Genomic DNA, 19,540 nt, shown 5'->3' with positions numbered 1-19,540 from the left:
TCTTGTAATTCTTCTGTAGGGCTGAGAGGATTTAAAAATAAAAAGGTGGGGCACCTGGGTGGCTCAGTCACCCAGTTGAGCATCTGACTCTTGGTTTGGGTTCAGGTCATGATTTTACGGTTCATAAGTTTTGAGCCCTGCATCGGGCTCTGCACTGGCAGCACAGAGCCTGATTGGGATTCCCTCTCCCTCTTTCTCTGCCCTTCTCCTGCTTGCTTTCTCTCAAAATAAAAAAAAAAACAACAACACATTTTTTAAAATAAAAAATAAATAAGCTTTTAAAAATTGATCTAAACTCAAATTATCCTCTAGTAAAACTGAAAAAGTACAGGATTATAGACTGGGTAAATGTATAAGTATGGCTATGAGGAAGGAGCATAAGTTAACATTTGTGATTATCCTTTTCAAGAAAATTTGCAGATAAGAATGTAAAAACTTATTTGAGAACAATGGTGGTGGCAAAAACAACTGGTAAACTGTCAAGGCAGGAGCCCTGATCCACAGTAGACACTCATCTGTAGGCAGGAGTAACCACGCCATATATGCAGATGTATACAATGATGCCCAGTAATGACTGATTAAACATCTTCAACCATTGAAGGAATAGGCTGGCTCCAGGAATCTTCCATGAGCCCATGATTCTGAGTGGGAGGTACTTATTTGGGGCCATGCCGACAACCTGGTCTTAATTTTTCACTCATGTGGACACACAGAATCTACTTTGTTTCTCAAAATCCATGATAAAGTGAAGTTAACCTAGGTTCCTGATACAAAATTGATCTCAGGCATGAGATCTCAAAGTGATTATCTTTGGCAGACTGTATTTTCTCAAGACGGTCACAAAAATATCTCTCCCAACTCAACATGATCTTTGGAGTTTCTTCCCCCATCCCACTGATTCTAGGTTGGCCTGAGTGCTGTGACCAATAAAACAGAGCAGAGAAGGAATGCTGTGCCAATTCAGGGCCCAGTACTTAAATGGCCTGACAGCTTTCACTTCCTGTCCTTGGGAGACACTCACTCTTGGGAACACTCCCTCCCTCTTGGAACTCAGCTGCATGCTGTGAGATGCCTAAGTCATACAGAGAGGCTATGTGTAGGCACTCTTTTCTGGTTGTCAGCCCCCACTGAGCTCTAGCCAATAGCCAGCATCAACTGCCAGTCAGGTGAATGGGCTATCTCAGACCTCCAGCTCACTCAAGTCCTAGGTAACTGCAGCCCCAGGTGACAATGAATCTATGATGGAAGACCACAGGTGAAAATCACCAGGTGAAGCCAAGTCAACCTACAGAAAAAACACACAAAAGACCCCAAGAGAGACCCTCTGGTAAGCCCAAGTCACAGAGCTATGAGAATTAATAACAAATGGTTGTTTTATGCTACTAAATTTCGGGGGTTGGGTTGCTACATCAGCAATAGATAACTGAAACATTCCTCAGTGTAATGACCAAGGTGACTCAGAACATATTTCTAACAACCTGAAACCATTAGAGAACATTTCACACTGAAGAATTTGTGAGTACAGGCGGTGCCAACACTCAGAGGCAGGGACGGGCTGGGTGAACGCACTTGGCCACACTTGATTTCCTCTCTCTAGGTTACAAGAAGGAAGCTATGCTCCATCCACATCTTTGAGAGTGTTGCTGAAGCTAGTTTTCTAAAACCCATACAAGTACCTAACAATGCAAACAATGGAAATAAACTTGAGCGCTTAAAAGAGCAATGCCATTAATATGCACAGCCACGGAACAGTGGCTTAATTTATCTGAGATCCTGGAGTAGAACAATGTCCTGTCAGAGGCATTTATCACATGACCTGTCTGAGTTTCTGGATGGGGGTTCAAAGGAACTAACTAAACCACCATTCAAAGCCACATTGCTTCCAGTATTCTTTAAAGATCACACACACTTGGTCTGCACAGAGAGAAGGAAGGTTGAAAATGCCACTCTGACTGGGATTTATTTTGTGTGTGACATCATTTTAAGAATCAAGCATTTCTTTTTCAATATCGAGCGTACAAAAAATATTTATAAAATCTGAAGGTATGAAGAATGAGATAACAAATACCCATACACCTAACAACTAGTTCCAAAGAATGACACTGTAAATATGCTAGAATTTCCCGTGTGCCCTTTCTTGACCCCCTTCCTCACACCCCACTCAGAGGCCATCATTACTTTGCATTTTATATCTGCCATTTTCTTACTTTTTCTAAAAATCATTTTAGCACATTTATATCCATGAAAACAAGCTGGCTAGTTTTGCACATGTGGGACCTCAATATAAATGTCATACTGCTGACATTCTTCTACAATTCCTTTTGCTGCTCAACACTATGTTCCTGAGATCTATCCATTGGTTGTGGGCAACTAGGATCCATTCTTTTCCACTGTTGTGGAGTCTGGCTGGATTTTCAAGAACTTATTTACAGTCTACCTGACTTCCCACATTTCTCAGACCTAGTCCATACCCAGTGTGGTTCAGCCATTAATTTTCACCTGGGGAGAAATTATCTCCTTGAGCGTCTTAAAAACCAAGAAATTTTTGCTTCTCCTTAGACCTCTCAACTTGGTAATTCTGATTTAGAGGTACTGGAGCAAACTCCTGTCCCCAGGGAACTTCCTTTTTTTTTAAATTAACTTGTTTTATTTCTTATTTTTTTAAATTGACATCCAAGTTAGTTAGCATATAGTGCAACAATGATTTCAGGAGTAGATTCCTTAGTGCCCCTTACCCATTTATCCAATCCCCCCTCCCATGACCCCTCTAGCAACCCTCAGTTTGCTATGGAGACATATTTATGAGTCTCTTCTGTTGTGTCCCCCTCCCTGTTTTTATATTATTTTTGTTTCCCTTCCCTTATGTTCATCTGTTTTGTCTCTTAAAGTCTCATATGAGTGAAGTCATATGATTCTTGTCTTTCTCTGACTAATTTCACTTAGCATAATACCCTCCAGTTCCATCCACGTAGTTGCAAATGGCAAGATTTCATTCTTTTTGATTGCTGAGAAATACTCCATTATATATATATATATACATATATATATATGTATATATATATATATATATATGTGTGTGTGTGTGTGTGTGTGTGTGTGTGTGTGTGTGTGTGTAACTGGAGTTGGTGGGCGGGGCTGCAGTCCAACCTGATGTCTGCCCCCAGCCCACCGCTGGGGCCACAGTCAGACTGGTGTGTGCCTTCTCTTCCCCTCTCCTAGGGGGGGAATATACACACCACATCTTCTTTATCCATTCATCCATCAATGGACATTTAGGCTTTTTCTATAATTTGGCTATTGTTGAAAGTGCTGCTGGGGAGGGGAGGGGAGGGAAGATGGCGGCGTAGGAGGACGCTGGGCTCACCGCGCGTCCTGCTGATCACTTAGATTCCACCTACACCTGCCTAAATAACCCAGCAAACCGCCAGAGGATTAGCAGAACGGAGTCTCCAGAGCCAAGCGCAGACGAGAGGCCCACGGAAGAGGGTAGGAAGGGCGGCGAGGCGGTGCGCGCTCCACGGACTGGCGGGAGGGAGCCGGGGCGGAGGGGCGGCTCGCCGGCCAAGCGGAGCCCCCGAGTCTGGCTGGCAAAAGCGGAGGGGCCTGACGGACTGTGTTCCGACAGCAAGCGCGACTTAGCGTCTGGGAGGTCAGAAGTTAACAGCTCTGCTCAGAAAGCGGGAAGGCTGGAGGACAAAGGGAGGGAGAGCTGCTGAGCCCCCCGGACGGCAGAGCTCAGCTTGGCGGGGAACAAAGGCACTCGCCAGCGCCATCTCCCCCGCCCATCCCCCAGCCAAAATCCCAAAGGGAACCAGTTCCTGCCAGGGAACTTGCTCGCTCCTCGCAAACACCCAACTCTGTGCTTCTGCGGAGCCAACCCTCCGGCAGCGGATCTGACTCCCTCCCGCTGCCACAGGGCCCCTCCTGAAGTGGATCACCTAAGGAGAAGCGAGCTAAGCCTGCCCCTCCTGCCCCCGTGCACCTTGCCTACCCACCCCAGCTAATATGCCAGATCCCCAGCACCACAAGCCTGGCAGGGTGCAAGTAGCCCAGACGGGCCACGCCACCCCACAGTGAATCCCGCCCCTAGGAGAGGGGAAGAGAAGGCACACACCAGTCTGACTGTGGCCCCAGCGGTGGGCTGGGGGCAGACATCAGGTTGGACTGCGGCCCCGCCCACCAACTCCAGTTATACACCACAGCACAGGGGAAGTGCCCTGCAGGTCCTCACCACTCCTGGGACTATCCAAAATGACCAAACGGAAGAATTCCCCTCAGAAGAATCTCCAGGAAATAACAACAGCTAATGAACTGATCAAAAAGGATTTAAATAATATAACAGAAAGTGAATTTAGAATAATAGTCATAAAATTAATCGCTGGGCTTGAAAACAGTATAGAGGACAGCAGAGAATCTCTTGCCACAGAGATCAAGGGACTAAGGAACAGTCACGTGGAACTGAAAACCACTTTAAACGAAATGCAAAACAAAATGGAAACGACGACGGCTCGGATTGAAGAGGCAGAGGAGAGAATAGGTGAACTAGAAGATAAAGTTATGGACAAAGAGGAAGCTGAGAGAAAGAGAGATAAAAAAATCCAGGAGTATGAGGGGAAAATTAGAGAACTAAGTGATACACTAAAAAGAAATAAAATACACATAATTGGTATCCCAGAGGAGGAAGAGAGAGGGAAAGGTGCTGAAGGGGTACTTGAAGAAATTATAGCTGAGAACTTCCCTGAACTGGGGAAGGAAAAAGGCATTGAAATCCAAGAGGCACAGAGAACTCCCTTCAGAGGTAACTTGAATCGATCTTCTGCACGACATATCATAGTGAAACTGGCAAAATACAAGGATAAAGAGAAAATTCTGAAAGCAGCAAGGGATAAACGTGCCCTCACATATAAAGGGAGACCTACAAGACTCGTGACTGATCTCTCTTTTGAAACTTGGCAGGCCAGAAAGGCTTGGCACGAGATCTTCAGTGTGCTAAACAGAAAAAATACGCAGCCGAGAATCCTTTATCCAGCAAGTCTGTCATTTAGAATAGAAGGAGAGAGAAAGGTCTTCCCAAACAAACAAAAACTGAAGGAATTTGTCACCACGAAACCAGCCCTACAAGAGATCCTAAGGGGGATCCTGTGAGACAAAGTACCAGAGACATCACTACAAGCATAAAACATACAGACATCACAATGACTCTAAACCCGTATCTTTCTATAATAACACTGAATGTAAATGGATTAAATGCGCTAACCAAAAGACATAGGGTATCAGAATGGATAAAAAAACAAGACCCATCTATTTGCTGTCTACAAGAGACTCATTTTAGATCTGAGGACACCTTTAGATTGAGAGTGAGGGGATGGAGAACTATTTATCATGCTACTGGAAGCCAAAAGAAAGCTGGAGTAGCCATACTTATATCAGACGAACTAGACTTTAAATTAAAGGCTGTAACAAGAGATGAAGAAGGGCATTATATAATAATTACAGGGTCTATCCATCAGGAAGAGCTAACAATTATAAATGTCTATGCGCCGAATACCGGAGCCCCCAGATATATAAAACAATTACTCATAAACATAAGCAACCTTATTGATAAGAATGTGGTCATTGCAGGGGACTTTAACACCCCACTTACAGAAATGGATAGATCATCTAGACACACGGTCAATAAAGAAACAAGGGCCCTGAATGATACATTGGATCAGATGGACTTGACAGATATATTTAGAACTCTGCATCCCAAAGCGACAGAATATACTTTCTTCTCGAGTGCACATGGAACATTCTCCAAGATAGATCATATACTGGGTCACAAAACAGCCCTTCATAAGTTTACAAGAATTGAAACTATACCATGCATACTTTCAGACCACAATGCTATGAAGCTTGAAATCAACCACAGGAAAAAGTCCGGAAAACCTCCAAAAGCATGGAGGTTAAAGAACACCCTACTAACGAATGAGTGGGTCAACCAGGCAATTAGAGAAGAAATTAAAAAATATATGGAAACAAACGAAAATGAAAATACAACAATCCAAGTGCTTTGGGATGCAGCGAAGGCAGTCCTGAGAGGAAAATACATTGCCATCCAGGCCTATCTCAAGAAACAAGAAAAATCCCAAATACAAAATCTAACAGCACACCTAAAGGAAATAGAAGCAAAACAGCAAAGGCAGCCTAAACCCAGCAGAAGAAGAGAAATAATAAAGATCAGAGCAGAAATAAACAATATAGAATCTAAAAAAACTGTAGAGCAGATCAACGAAACCAAGAGTTGGTTTTTTGAAAAAATAAACAAAATTGACAAACCTCTAGCCAGGCTTCTCAAAAAGAAAAGGGAGAGGACCCAAATAGATAAAATCATGAATGAAAATGGAATTATTACAACCAATCCCTCAGAGATACAAACAATTATCAGGGAATACTATGAAAAATTATATGCCAACAAATTAGACAACCTGGAAGAAATGGACAAATTCCTAAACACCCACACTCTTCCAAAACTCAATCAGGAGGAAATAGAAAGCTTGAACAGACCCATAACCAGCGAAGAAATTGAATCGGTTATCAAAAATCTCCCAACAAATAAGAGTCCAGGACCAGATGGCTTCCCAGGGGAGTTCTACCAGATGTTTAAAGCAGAGATAATACCTATCCTTCTCAAGCTATTCCAAGAAATAGAAAGGGAAGGAAAACTTCCAGACTCATTCTATGAAGCCAGTATTACTTTGATTCCTAAACCAGACAGAGACCCAGTAAAAAAAGAGAACTACAGGCCAATATCCCTGATGAATATGGATGCAAAAATTCTCAATAAGATACTAGCAAATCGAATTCAACAGCATATAAAAAGAATTCTTCACCATGATCAAGTGGGATTCATTCCTGGGATGCAGGGCTGGTTCAACATTCGCAAATCAATCAACGTGATACATCACATTAACAAAAAAAAAGAGAAGAACCATATGATCCTGTCAATCGATGCAGAAAAGGCCTTTGACAAAATCCAGCACCCTTTCTTAATAAAAACCCTTGAGAAAGTCGGGATAGAAGGAACATACTTAAACATCATAAAAGCCATTTATGAAAAGCCCACAGCTAACATCATCCTCAACGGGGGAAAACTGAGAGCTTTTTCCCTGAGATCAGGAACATGACAGGGATGCCCACTCTCACCGCTGTTGTTTAACATAGTGCTGGAAGTTCTAGCATCAGCAATCAGACAACAAAAGGAAATCAAAGGCATCAAAATTGGCAAAGATGAAGTCAAGCTTTCGCTTTTTGCAGATGACATGATATTATACATGGAAAATCCGATAGACTCCACCAAGAGTCTGCTAGAACGGATACATGAATTCAGCAAAGTTGCAGGATACAAAATCAATGTACAGAAATCAGTTGCATTCTTATACACTAACAATGAAGCAACAGAAAGACAAATAAAGAAACTGATCCCATTCACAATTGCACCAAGAAGCATAAAATACCTAGGAATAAATCTAACCAAAGATGTAAAAGATCTGTATGCTGAAAACTATAGAAAGCTTATGAAGGTAATTGAAGAAGATATAAAGACATGGAAAGACATTCCCTGCTCATGGATTGGAAGAATAAATATTGTCAAAATGTCAATACTACCCAAAGCTATCTACACATTCAATGCAATCCCAATCAAAATTGCACCAGCATTCTTCTCGAAACTAGAACAAGCAATCCTAAAATTCATATGGAACCACAAAAGGCCGCAAATAGCCAAAGTAATTTTGAAGAAGAAGACCAAAGCAGGAGGCATCACAATCCCAGACTTTAGCCTCTACTACAAAGCTGTCATCATCAAGACAGCATGGTATTGGCATAAAAACAGACACATAGACCAATGGAATAGAATAGAAACCCCAGAACTAGACCCATAAACGTATGGCCAACTAATCTTTGAAAAAGCAGGAAAGAACATCCAATGGAAAAAAGACAGTCTCTTTAACAAATGGTGCTGGGAGAACTGGACAGCAACATGCAGAAGGTTGAAACTAGACCACTTTCTCACACCATTCACAAAAATAAACTCAAAATGGATAAAGGACCTGAAGGTGAGACAGGAAACTATCAAAACCTTAGAAGAGAAAGCAGGAAAAGACCTCTCTGACCTCAGCCGTAGCAATCTCTTACTCGGCACATCCCCAAAGGCAAGGGAATTAAAAGCAAAAGTGAATTACTGGGACCTTATGAAGATAAAAAGCTTCTGCACAGCAAAGGAAACAACCAACAAAACTAAAAGGCAACCAACGGAATGGGAAAAGATATTTGCAAATGACATATCGGACAAAGGGCTACTATCCAAAATCTATAAAGAGCTCACCAAACTCCACACCCGAAAAACAAATAACCCAGTGAAGAAATGGGCAGAAAACATGAATAGACACTTCTCTAAAGAAGACATCCGGATGGCCAACAGGCACATGAAAAGATGTTCAACGTCGCTCCTTATCAGGGAAATACAAATCAAAACCACACTCAGATATCACCTCACGCCAGTCAGAGTGGCCAAAATGAAGAAATCAGGAGACTATAGATGCTGGAGAGGATGTGGAGAAACAGGAACCCTCTTGCACTGTTGGTGGGAATGCAAATTGGTGCAGCCGCTCTGGAAAGCAGTGTGGAGGTTCCTCAGAAAATTAAAAATAGACCTACCCTATGACCCAGCAATAGCACTGCTAGGAATTTACCCAAGGGATACAGGAGTACTGATGCATAGGGGGCACTTGTACCCCAATGTTTATAGCAGCACTCTCAACAATAGCCAAATTATGGAAAGAGCCGAAATGTCCATCAACTGATGAATGGATAAAGAAATTGTGGTTTATATACACAATGGAGTACTACAGGGCAATGAGAAAGAATGAAATATGGCCCTTTGTAGCAACGTGGATGGAACTGGAGAGTGTGATGCTAAGTGAAATAAGCCATACAGAGAAAGACAGATACCATATGGTTTCACTCTCATGTGGATCCTGAGAAACTTAACAGAAACCCATGGGGGAGGGGAAGGAAAAAAAAAAAAAAAGAGGTTAGAGTGGGAGAGAGCCAAAGCATAAGAGACTGTTAAAAACTGAGAACAAACTGAGGGTTGATGGGGGGTGGGAGGGAGGGGAGGGTGGGTGATGGGTATTGAGGAGGGCCCCTTTTGGGATGAGCACTGGGTGTTGTATGGAAACCAATTTGACAGTAAATTTCATATATTAAAAAAATAAATTAATTAAAAAAAAAAAAAGAAAGTGCTGCTATAAACATTGTGGTGCATGTGCCCCTTTAAGACAGCATTCCTGTATCCCTTGGATAAATACCTAGTAGTGCAATTGCTGGGTCGTAGGGTAGTTCTTTTTTTAGTTTTTTGAGGAACATCCATACTGTTTTCCAGAGTGGCTGCACCAGCTTGCATTCCCACCCCAGGGAACTTCTTAAGGAGCTAATGATTCAGGTAGTTTTGACAGTACACAAGAAGTCCAGCTGTGTTAGAGTTTACTATTTTTCCTGCTTGCACTAACTAGAGATGACATGTACAGGGCTCTGGAAAACAAGGTCATTCTATTACTTCTTCTTTGCTGAAGCAGCAGGAATATGCTGCAATACAGTGTAGAAGCAGGTATCCCTCATCCTTTATAAGTTCCCCAGATGAAATACATAGCCCAGAGAGGAGAACGTTTAAGGGAATGATCAGTGAGAGAAAAAAACTCATGATTGGCCCAGAAGAAAAGGGGAGAGAAAGGGCCTGAGTCCTTGGGCAAGAACAGTCCTAGCAACACCCATACCCACCAGCCAATCTGCTCTCACCCTCCAGACTCTAGTGCCCTTCTAGCTTCCATCGCACGGACACATCCTGAGCACCTACACTGCAACAATAAATCCCATTGGGCCTCACCCTCGTGGCAGTCTAGCAGGAGATGATACAGTGCAAGAAGGCCTGCTCCCTTACTTCATGCAGGGCTCTGTTCAAATGTCACCTTCTCAGAGAAGTCTTCCCTGACCACCATATCCAGCCAGCTACTACTCCCCTCTACCACTCTATCATCTGACCTGGTTTTATTTTTGTTCGTGGAACTTCTCACCACCTGATGTATTTGCCTTTCACTGTTAGGTAAGCTTCACAAGGGCTGAGAACACTGGACAGAGAGGACACACTCTGTAGGTATATGATGAAGGAAGGAAGGAAGGAATAATAGGGGTATGTACATGAGGCTCTGTGAGCACGGAGAAAGGGGTAAATTCAGCTTTGGCTGGTTCTGGAAAGGATGACAGCCGAGCTGAGTTCTGAGGGATGAGCAGTTTAAGTTGGACAAGTCTCTGTCCAGACTAGGCCTGCAGGTGTCCTCACCTGCACCCCCAACTCTCCCCCACCTCACTTGCAGCCTGTTCTAGTGGAGACTTTTCTCACTTATTTGGAGGTTCTCCAAAACATATGGCACAGGGACTTGCATTCATTCATTCCACAAATATTTATAAAGCACCGACTAGGTACCCATTGCTGTTCTACATAGAGGGGAAGTTTTTAACATTTCTTTAAATTGAACTGCATTAAAAAAAAGTCTGGGATTTTAAGTCTCTTTGGTCAAAGTGAGCTTTTCATAAAATTCAGATGATATGTCCTCTAAAATATAAAATAGTTCCATACACACACACACACACACATATAACAGAATACTATTCAGCCATTAAAAAAATGGAATCTTTCCATTTGCAACAACATGGATAGACCTTGAGGTTATTATGCTAAGTGAAATAAATCAGACAAACACTGTACTATCTCACTTGCATGTGGAATCTAAAAAATAACCAAACCAAACAAAACCAAGCTCACAGATCCAGAAAACAGACTGGTGGTTGCCAGAGGGGAGAGGAGGGTGGGGGAGTGGATGAAATAGGTGAAGGGGGTCAAAAGGCACTAACTACCAGTTATAAAATCACTAAGCCATGGGAACGCAATGTACAGGAGGGTGACTACAGTTAATACTGTATATTCAAATAGTGCATATTTGAGAGTTGCTAAGAGAATAAATCTTAAAAGCCCTCGCAAAAAAAAAAAGAAAAAACATTTATATTTATGTATGGTGATGGATGATAACTAGACTTATGGTCATCACTTCATAATGTATACAAGTATCAAATCATTATTTCGTCCACCTGAACAAATATAATGTTATCTATCAATTATATCTCAATTAAAAAATATAAAATAGTTCCTGAAACACACAATCAAGATTTTCAACATCAAAGAGAGCACAGAGCCCACTGGTAACTTGCTTCCAAAAACTGAATTCTCATCTCTACAGAGGGCAACAATCCCCTTAGTTTACTTTAGTGAAATTTACAATGATGATGATGATGAAACTTGCCAGCTACTCTCCATGCAGGGACCATAATTCAATATCCAGGAAAGACAGGGGTGTAATCTGGAAAAACCCCCATACGAACAGGCTTTTCTCTCTGTTAATGTCCCACACTAACACCGGAGTAGTGACATGTGAATGGGGTTTGCAAGAGAGTAATATCACAACCAGAAACAGGCAATAGGAGCACAGAAAGAATGCAATGGACTTAAAACAAAACAAAAACTTGATACTATTAACTCAGCAATACCTTATGTAAGGATTTTAATTATAGAAGAAAGATATATCAATAACAGTCTATAAAAACCATAGTGTTCTCTGAACAAAATAATAATAATAGAGAAAAAGTCTCTGTTAGAAAGCAACAAATTAGAAATACGAACTGATGTCACTCTGAAATATTTTAAACAAATTCCCAAACATTCATTAAATTTGTTTTATCCTATGTTCTTTGAAAAAAATTGATGTACTAAACAAGTGTCACATGATTCTCTCTATATAAAGAGTTTCCCATTTTCCCAAATTAAAATTAAAATCATAGTTCTCTTTCTTTCTCAGTAAGTACAACTGAAGATGTTTCCATTCTACTGGACTGAGTTATTTCCTGAGTCATTCTTGTTGGTTACTGTAAGAAAAGTATTTTAATGACTTAAGAGAGTGGTTACAGTGTGTATTTGTTTTTCAGTTACACAGTTTCATTGGTGAGCTCATCTAATTCTTAACAAAAAAAATACATAATGGCTTCATTTAAAAAAAAACAACAAACAACATACTGCTGATGGTGGCTGACAAGTTATTATTGCCTCTCTGTTGAAGACACAGATGAGGGAAGGAAGAGAGTGAGTGTACAAACACATGAAGTTGAGCACCCAAGCACAATGTAATCACTCTAGATGCAGGTGTAAGAGAGTGTCAGAAAAGCAGAATGGAACTGATGGACCAAAGGAGAAAATTCTGAATGATTCATCTCAGTAAATCAGAATCTTGTACTTAGCAGGCAACAAACCCCTGAAGAGCCCATCATTTATCCCAAAGATACACAGACAGTAAATGATATAACTCAAGGTCCAGCATTCCTCCTGCTTGCCTCTTGGACTGGCCACGACTCACGTGGCAGCAGGAAGCACATGCTGCACCGTACAGAGCCCCACCAAACTGCCTTAATGGTCTGACTGTGGCAAAGCAGAAAGATGCTTACTTGGATGTCACTGGAGAGGATGACCGCTTAGAAATGCTTCCTGGAAACTCACATCTTCTCAGAGGAGACCCGAGGCCCACGCTGGGAACAGAAGCTGTTGTTCGAGGGCCTCTCTTCATCTTCTCTGTCTGAAGGGCACACAGAATAGGTCAGCCATGGCCCATAACTGGCAATACTTCTACAATTTCTATAAACACCTCAGATAAAAGTGATGCATAGCTTTCTTTCAGAAAGATCTATATGAAGCTACAGTGCTTCCCACAATGGGCATATCTGCAGGGAAGCACCATGAGATCATCATAGTGAGGTCATCCAATAAAAAAAAAAAAACCACTTCTGCCCCAAAATGCAAAGACTTTCTATTCTTTGTTCTCTTGCAAAAAGCTGACAACATAACCATGCGATGATTCTGGACATATAGAAACTGGATTACTTGGGGAGGCTGCATGGCTCAGTCAGCTAAGCATCCGAGTCTTCAGCTCGGCTCAGGTCATGATCTCACAGTTCGTGGGATAGAGCCCTAAGTCGGGCTCTGCACTGACAGCTTAAGATTCTCTTTCCCTCTCTCTCTGCCCCTCCCCCACCTCAAAATAAAGAAATAAACCAAAAAAAAAAAAAGAAACTCGATCACTCATCATCAGGAAAATGCAAATCAAAACCGTCATGAGCTATCACCTCATACCCATCAGAATGGCTAAAATCAAAAACAAAAGAAACAACAGGTGTTCGCAAGGATGTGGAGAAAAAGGAATCCTCATGTGCTGTTGGCAGGAATGCAAACTGGTGCAGCCACTATGGAAAACAGTATGGAGGTTCCTCAAAAAATTAAAAATCCAGTAATTCCTCTAATGAGTATTTACCTAAAGAATACGAAAACACTAACTCAAAAAATATATATATGTACCAGGGGTGCCTGGGTGGCTCAGTCATTTAAGTGTCCAACTTTGGCTCAGGTCACATCTTGCAGTTCGTGAGCTTGAGCCCTACGTTGGGGTCCGTGCTTTCAGTGCAGAGCCTGCTTGAGATTCTCTTTCTCTCTTTCTCCTGCTCTCTCTCCCTCCCTGCCCTTCCCCCACTTGCAAACACTCATCCTGTCTCAAAATAAATAAACTTAAAAAAAAAGATATATGCACCCCTAGGTTTATTGCAGTTTTACAACAGCTAAATTACAGAAGCAGCCCAAATGCCCACAGATAGATGGAGTATGTGGCATAAATGTCCAAAAAAAAAAAAAAAAGAAAGAATATGTGGCATATATATACAATGGAGTATTAGCCATAAAAGAGAATGAAATCTTGCCATATGCAACAACATGGACCGATCTAGAGGGTATTTTGCTAAGTGAAATAAGTCAGTCAGAGATAGACAAATACTCATACGTGGAATTTAAGAAAGAAAACAAATGAAGAAAGAAAAAAAGAGATAAACCAAAAAACAGACTCTCAAATACAGAGAACAAACTAGTGGTTGCTGGAGAGGGGAGGAGATAGGCCAAAGAGGTGAAGGGGAGTAAGAGTATACTTACTGTGATGAGCACTGAGTAAGGTAGAGAACTGTAGAGTCATTATATTACACACGTTAAACTAATATAACACTATATGTCTGGACTGGAATTTAAAACATTTTTAAAAGAAAAAACTGGGAAGAGTACAAAAATATATAATCACTCAAAAAAACTACAGGTGGAAATAAATGTGGTTTTTAACACTCAGGACAGTGAGCTGTGGACTCTTAACAGTGTACCTGGTGTAACAGCGACTGCAACCCCATAGACTTGTCCCTCTATGTCTTCTCCATGGTCTCTGGTCAGCAAGAGGCAGTAGGCACGGCCTCCGTGCCTGGCATGCAGTGGGGGCTCCACAAGGGTGGTTCCCCTCTCTCCCCATTGCACTTCTCCACAACAAATCCTCATTTGGCCCTCCCGCTCCCACACACGTTAACCCCCTTCCACAGTAATTGACTTTTTAGTAAAACCCAAGGGTCTAACACACTTACTTCTCATGTAAGAACCTCAGGGTCACAGTGGATTTTAAAAATACAAATGGTGGGGCGCCAGGGTGGCTCATTTGGTTGAGCATCCAACTCTTGATGTCGGCTCAGGTCAGGAGCTCACAGTTGCTGAGAATGAGCCCCACACTGAGCTCAGCTTGGAGAGCGGAGCCTGCTTGGGATTCTCTCTCTCACCCTTTCTCTCTGTCTGTCCCCCACTCATTATCTCTTTCTCTCTCAAAATAAATAATCTTTTAAAAATCTTAAAAATACATGTAGTATTATAAAATAAATGCCCAATAGTACAGTAATGTGGTACTTTTAAGACAAGTCCACATGTCATTTGATGCTCCTTGAGTGAGTGTGGGTTGGTCTCAGTGATCTGTTTTTAATGAACAGCATATGGCAAAACAATGGTATATAACATGTGAGATTAGTGCATAAAAGGTGCTACAGCTTTTCCCTTGTGCGTGCACACACACACACACACACACACACACAGCGCGCGCTCGGTCTCTGTCTTTCTCTCTCTCTCAGATTTCCTGCTCTGGAGGAAGGCAGCTGCCATGTCATTTGGACACTCAAGCAGCTCTATGAAGAGGTACACACAATAGGGAACTGAAACCAGCAGCCATGTGAATGAGCCATTCTGTAAGAGCCCCAGCCAAGCTTTCAGATGACTACAGCTCTGGCCATCATCCTGACCACACCCTCATGAGAGACCCTGAACCAGAATTACCCAGCTAGGCCATCCTCAATTTTTGACCCAAAGAACCAGTACAGTAATAAACATTTGTTTTAAGCAGCTAAGATTTGGGGTGATTTGTTATGCACAACTGATAACTAAAAAAAGTAGTATGGTATGTATAATTTCTAAATAAATATACATAATTGGGAGTACCTGTTCAACATTTGTTTTACTGATGGTATCAGTATTATGTCAAAAATGTTTGAAGGCCACTGTTATGGACTGAAGGCTGACCTAGAACCTTAGTTCTAGTCGCCCACAGAGGCAAGAGTGGCCCAGAATCAGACATTCTTAAAAGCAGAGAGAGGACACTCAGAGCATTCTTTTTGACTCCTGTCCTCCGGAGGGCAGGCTATAATAAGGACAAGGTCTTTAGGAAGTTGTTCCAAGGCACTAAGATTTAGGAAGATGCAAAAAGTTAAATGGTTTTCCAAGGATGGATGAAATTTTAAACCAAATTCACCACTTGAGCAGTCTCTGGAGATTGATGGAAACAGAGACCCCACGTTAAGCACAGGGAATAATCACACTGTTAGATAAACCAGTCCCGAGGTGAGTGAGTGGGTTTCAACCTACCGGAGAGGCCTCCGCTCCTGCAGGGGCTCCTTTCCCAGAATCTCCTGTGCCAGATGTAGATGTAGTCTTCTTCCTCTCAGCACTCCGAGTGGGAGAAGACTTGTAAGAAGATTTAAGAGGGCCAGCAGGAGCTACACGAGGACAGGCATGGGATACTAGAGAGTTAAAATATCACAAAGAGATAGGGAGCACAGATGGAAAAAGTAGGGGGAGCAGGGAATTGGGAAGAACACATTTCTGTTAAAATGTGACATGGGCAATCCACATTCTCCAAATATCACCAAACTTTTTCTAGTATATATGCAGAATAGACGCTATCTTGAAAGACTCCCATACTCAATGCTCAAGAGCCCAGTTAATTTCATGAGTTCAAAGTCTGGGCTTTGGAACCAGACAGAACTAGCACTGTCACCAAACAGCTAGATCACTTTGGGCAGATTACTTAACCTCTCTAAACATCAATTTTCTTGTGCAGTTCAAGAGTTAACACAGCAGGCCTGACTACTGTCTTTGTAGAGGCCTACTTACAAGATTGGCCCCTGATCAACACCTGGGAACTTAGATTTCAGAAGGGCTCTTACCCCCTAACTGACCAGTAGCTCACTGTGCCTCTGCTATTTGTGCAAACAACATGACTTATTGTGAAATTCGGGTATATAATTGACAGAGGGTGCCTATGTGACCAGCCCTCAATGAAAACCCTGGGCAATGAGTCTCTAACGAGCTTTCCTGGTCGGCAACATTTCACATGTGTTACCACAGCTCGTCGCTGGGGGAATTTTTTTTTTAACGTTTATTTATTTTTGAGACAGAGAGAGACAGCGCATGAATGGGGGAGGGTCAGAGAAGGGAGACACAGAATCTGAAACAGGCTCTAGGCTCTGAGCTGTCAGCACAGAGCCCGACGCGGGGCTCGAACTCACGGACCGCGAGATCGTGACCTGAGCCGAAGTCGGCCGCCCAACCGACTGAGCCCCCCAGGCGCCCCAAGTTGGGGGGGGGGGCGGGAATTAAGCACGTCCCGTGTGACTCCACTGGGAGAGGACTCTTGGAAACTTGCACCTGGTGTCCTCTGGACTTTGCCTGTGTGCCAGTTCCTTCTGCTGATGTGCTGTGCAGCCTTCCACTCTAACACATCACGGCTGTGAGTGCCACCATATGCTGAGTCCTAGCAATCACAAAACCTGGGGCTGGTCTTGGAGACGCTGATACAATTGATGCGAGAAGCAGGAACTGTGAGCTTGACCCTGATTCATTGACATATGGTAAAAGTGGTGTTTGAAAAACAAAGGCTGAAGGGATGGAGGATGGTGACCTTCTGGTGCCTGGTGGCTATGGAGTCAGCTACCATATCACACAGAAGCCAAGCTGTTGTGTGTTGCAAGAGGTGAAATACCTATGCTATTTGAAGATAACCCATCCAACTCCAAGAGCTGGCTTGCTGGATCCCCTGGCTGCTTTTCACCACACTGGCTAAAGTAAGGGGAAGTAAGGGGAAAAATACAACCCAGGTGATGTCTTTGGTTTTTGTTTTTTCCCTCAAGCGGGAGCGAGGCACAACCTCCTTGTTCTTTGCCATCGGTGGTTTGGCTGGAAATTAAAACTCTAAGTACTGGAACCAGAACAAACCTTCCTACCTGATTCTTTTTGTGCTGACTTTTGTATAATGGAGCCTCTGGAAAAAGGGAGACATGACAAGAGAGCAATCTCCAGACAGAGAGATACATAAGGAGTTTTAAAAATCAAGCCAGGACTATTACAGATACAGAACACCCTGTATACAGATACAGAGCCTAACCTGTGAAAGTATCACGGATACTGGCTGCACCATCTGCATCATAGACAAATGCTCACGGGAAAGAGCTTGTTTTCTGATGGGACCATCTGACATGGGACTGCTGGTCAGCTCTTAATTTCTGATGCAGAGCCTAATTATATTCCTAACTTGTGATTCCTGCCACAGCTGTGAGCTGGGACAGAGTACTCACAGGGAGTATGACCCCTTCACCCAGCCCTGATGATTAGACTCAACACCTGCTGACAAGATTTTTGGTATTTGACTTTCTGGGATGAAAGTTTGTAACAACGGACTGGGAATCTGACTCTACTTCCCTCCCTTCCCTTTCTCCTGCTACACACACTTGAGGAAGGCAATTTGTTAAATGCACCTGTTCCCAAGGAAGGATTGCTTTTTTCTAGGCTATTCATTGCATAAATTAATAAGATTACAGAGATGGCAGTTGATGCAAATCTATCTTGAAATTTTTTTTTGAAAATTCAGGATTTTGTTCCTGAACATGAGTGTCTTTCTGGTTAAGTTAAAATTTTTTGTAAAAATGCTCTTGTCCTTCTGACATTCAACCTTTCCTTATGAAAGGTCATTTTAAAAATAGACGACTGAGAAAATGTAAAGTTTCAATTACTGAATGGGGCACACTGGTAACAATAAAAACAACAACAACAACAACAACAACAACAACAAAACCTAGCACCTGGAATGGTGCCAGGGAGGGGAAGGACATTTGTGATTTCTATTTTCCAGAACTGTTCCTGAGAACTCTCCCTTCTTCTGGAGGAAAAATCATGCTGCCTGTGCCAGCTGCTGTGAGTGCTTCACATTGCAAGTGGACTGCTGAGCCCAAGTTGCATGTGACAGTGGGACTGTGAACCACAGGGTGGGCCAGTTCCTGCAAAGTCCCTAAAGAACACCTCCACATGCTGTCCGCACTCAGCAGGCAACGAACTTGTGTTGTTGACAGAACTGTTTAGAACTGGCCACCTCACTGGGGCGCCTGGGTAGCTCAGTCGGTTAAGCGTCTGACTTCAGCTCAGGTCATGATCTCACACTCCATGAGTTCAGGCCCTGTGTCATGCTCTGCACTGACAGCTCAGAGCCTGGAGCCTGCTTCAGATTCTGTGTCTCCCTCTCTCTCTGCCCCTCCCCAGCTCATGCTCTGTCTCTCTCTCTCTCTCTCTCCCCCCCCCCCCCAAAAAATAAATAAAAATGAAAAAAATGAAAAAGTAAAAAGAACTGGCCACCTCAGGCAGTCCCTCTGAAAACAAGGACCCAACTGAATTCCTTGGGCCAGACTAAGAACCCTGGGGCGGGAAGACCCTTGGTGGGAAAGACACAAAGAGGACAGGTTGCCCTGTGGTGGCCAACCAATGTATGTCCTGCTGGGGGCTCCCCAACACTGTAAACCATCTCCAGGGGACATGTGTGCCCTCAGGGATTATATTTCTTAAGTTCTGACTACTGTGATACTGCCTCAGCCCTGAAAGACTCTGGGACAGCTTCACCTTACTGGTCAAGGCCAGGCTGGGCTGGGTCTGAACTGATGCCTTGGGCCAGGTTAAAAAAAAGAAAAAAGGTTCATAGAGAAACTTACTGAGGAAGTTACCTGGCTTTCTAAGACAGACCTTTATGGCTAATGGTCTGTGTTTTAACTGGCTAAGTTCAGAACCTCTAAAGGGCGTAAGTGAGGTCAATACCATAGATTGGCCTCAGCCTGCTGTATAGAATCCTGCTGATGACAATTCTGCTGTAATGGTGCCTTCACCAAGGACCAAGGGGATAGACTGAGCAGAAAAGAAATACAAAGCAGATCTGACTGCTGGCCTTGGAAAGGCTGGCTTACA

The 19,540-nt window shown here is 42.9% G+C and overlaps 1 protein-coding gene across 12 annotated transcripts in view; it reads right to left on the bottom strand.

Annotated features, from left to right (window-relative positions):
- The window catches only part of MAP7D2 (MAP7 domain containing 2), a 113,586-nt gene that overhangs the window by 23,268 nt on the left and 70,778 nt on the right, over positions 1 to 19,540 (bottom strand). For 8 of the 12 annotated variants that reach the window (XM_019431674.2, XM_019431671.2, XM_019431673.2 and 5 more), the window contains 2 exons: positions 15,902 to 16,056; positions 12,589 to 12,716 (listed from right to left, as the gene is read on the bottom strand). In XM_019431674.2, the coding sequence (XP_019287219.1) occupies positions 12,589 to 12,716; positions 15,902 to 16,056 (283 nt within the window). The remainder of the gene's footprint in view (positions 1 to 12,588; positions 12,717 to 15,901; positions 16,057 to 19,540) is intronic. The other 4 variants (XM_019431672.2, XM_019431684.2, XM_019431685.2 and 1 more) reach the window with 1 other exon arrangement.

Source organism: Panthera pardus, unplaced genomic scaffold, assembly GCF_024362965.1.
Source record: "Panthera pardus isolate Hobbes unplaced genomic scaffold, ASM2436296v1 HiC_scaffold_27, whole genome shotgun sequence".
Lineage (NCBI taxonomy): Eukaryota > Metazoa > Chordata > Mammalia > Carnivora > Felidae > Panthera > Panthera pardus.
The sequence above is the reverse complement of the archived record's forward strand: the minus strand, read 5'-3'. Positions and strand labels throughout refer to the sequence as shown.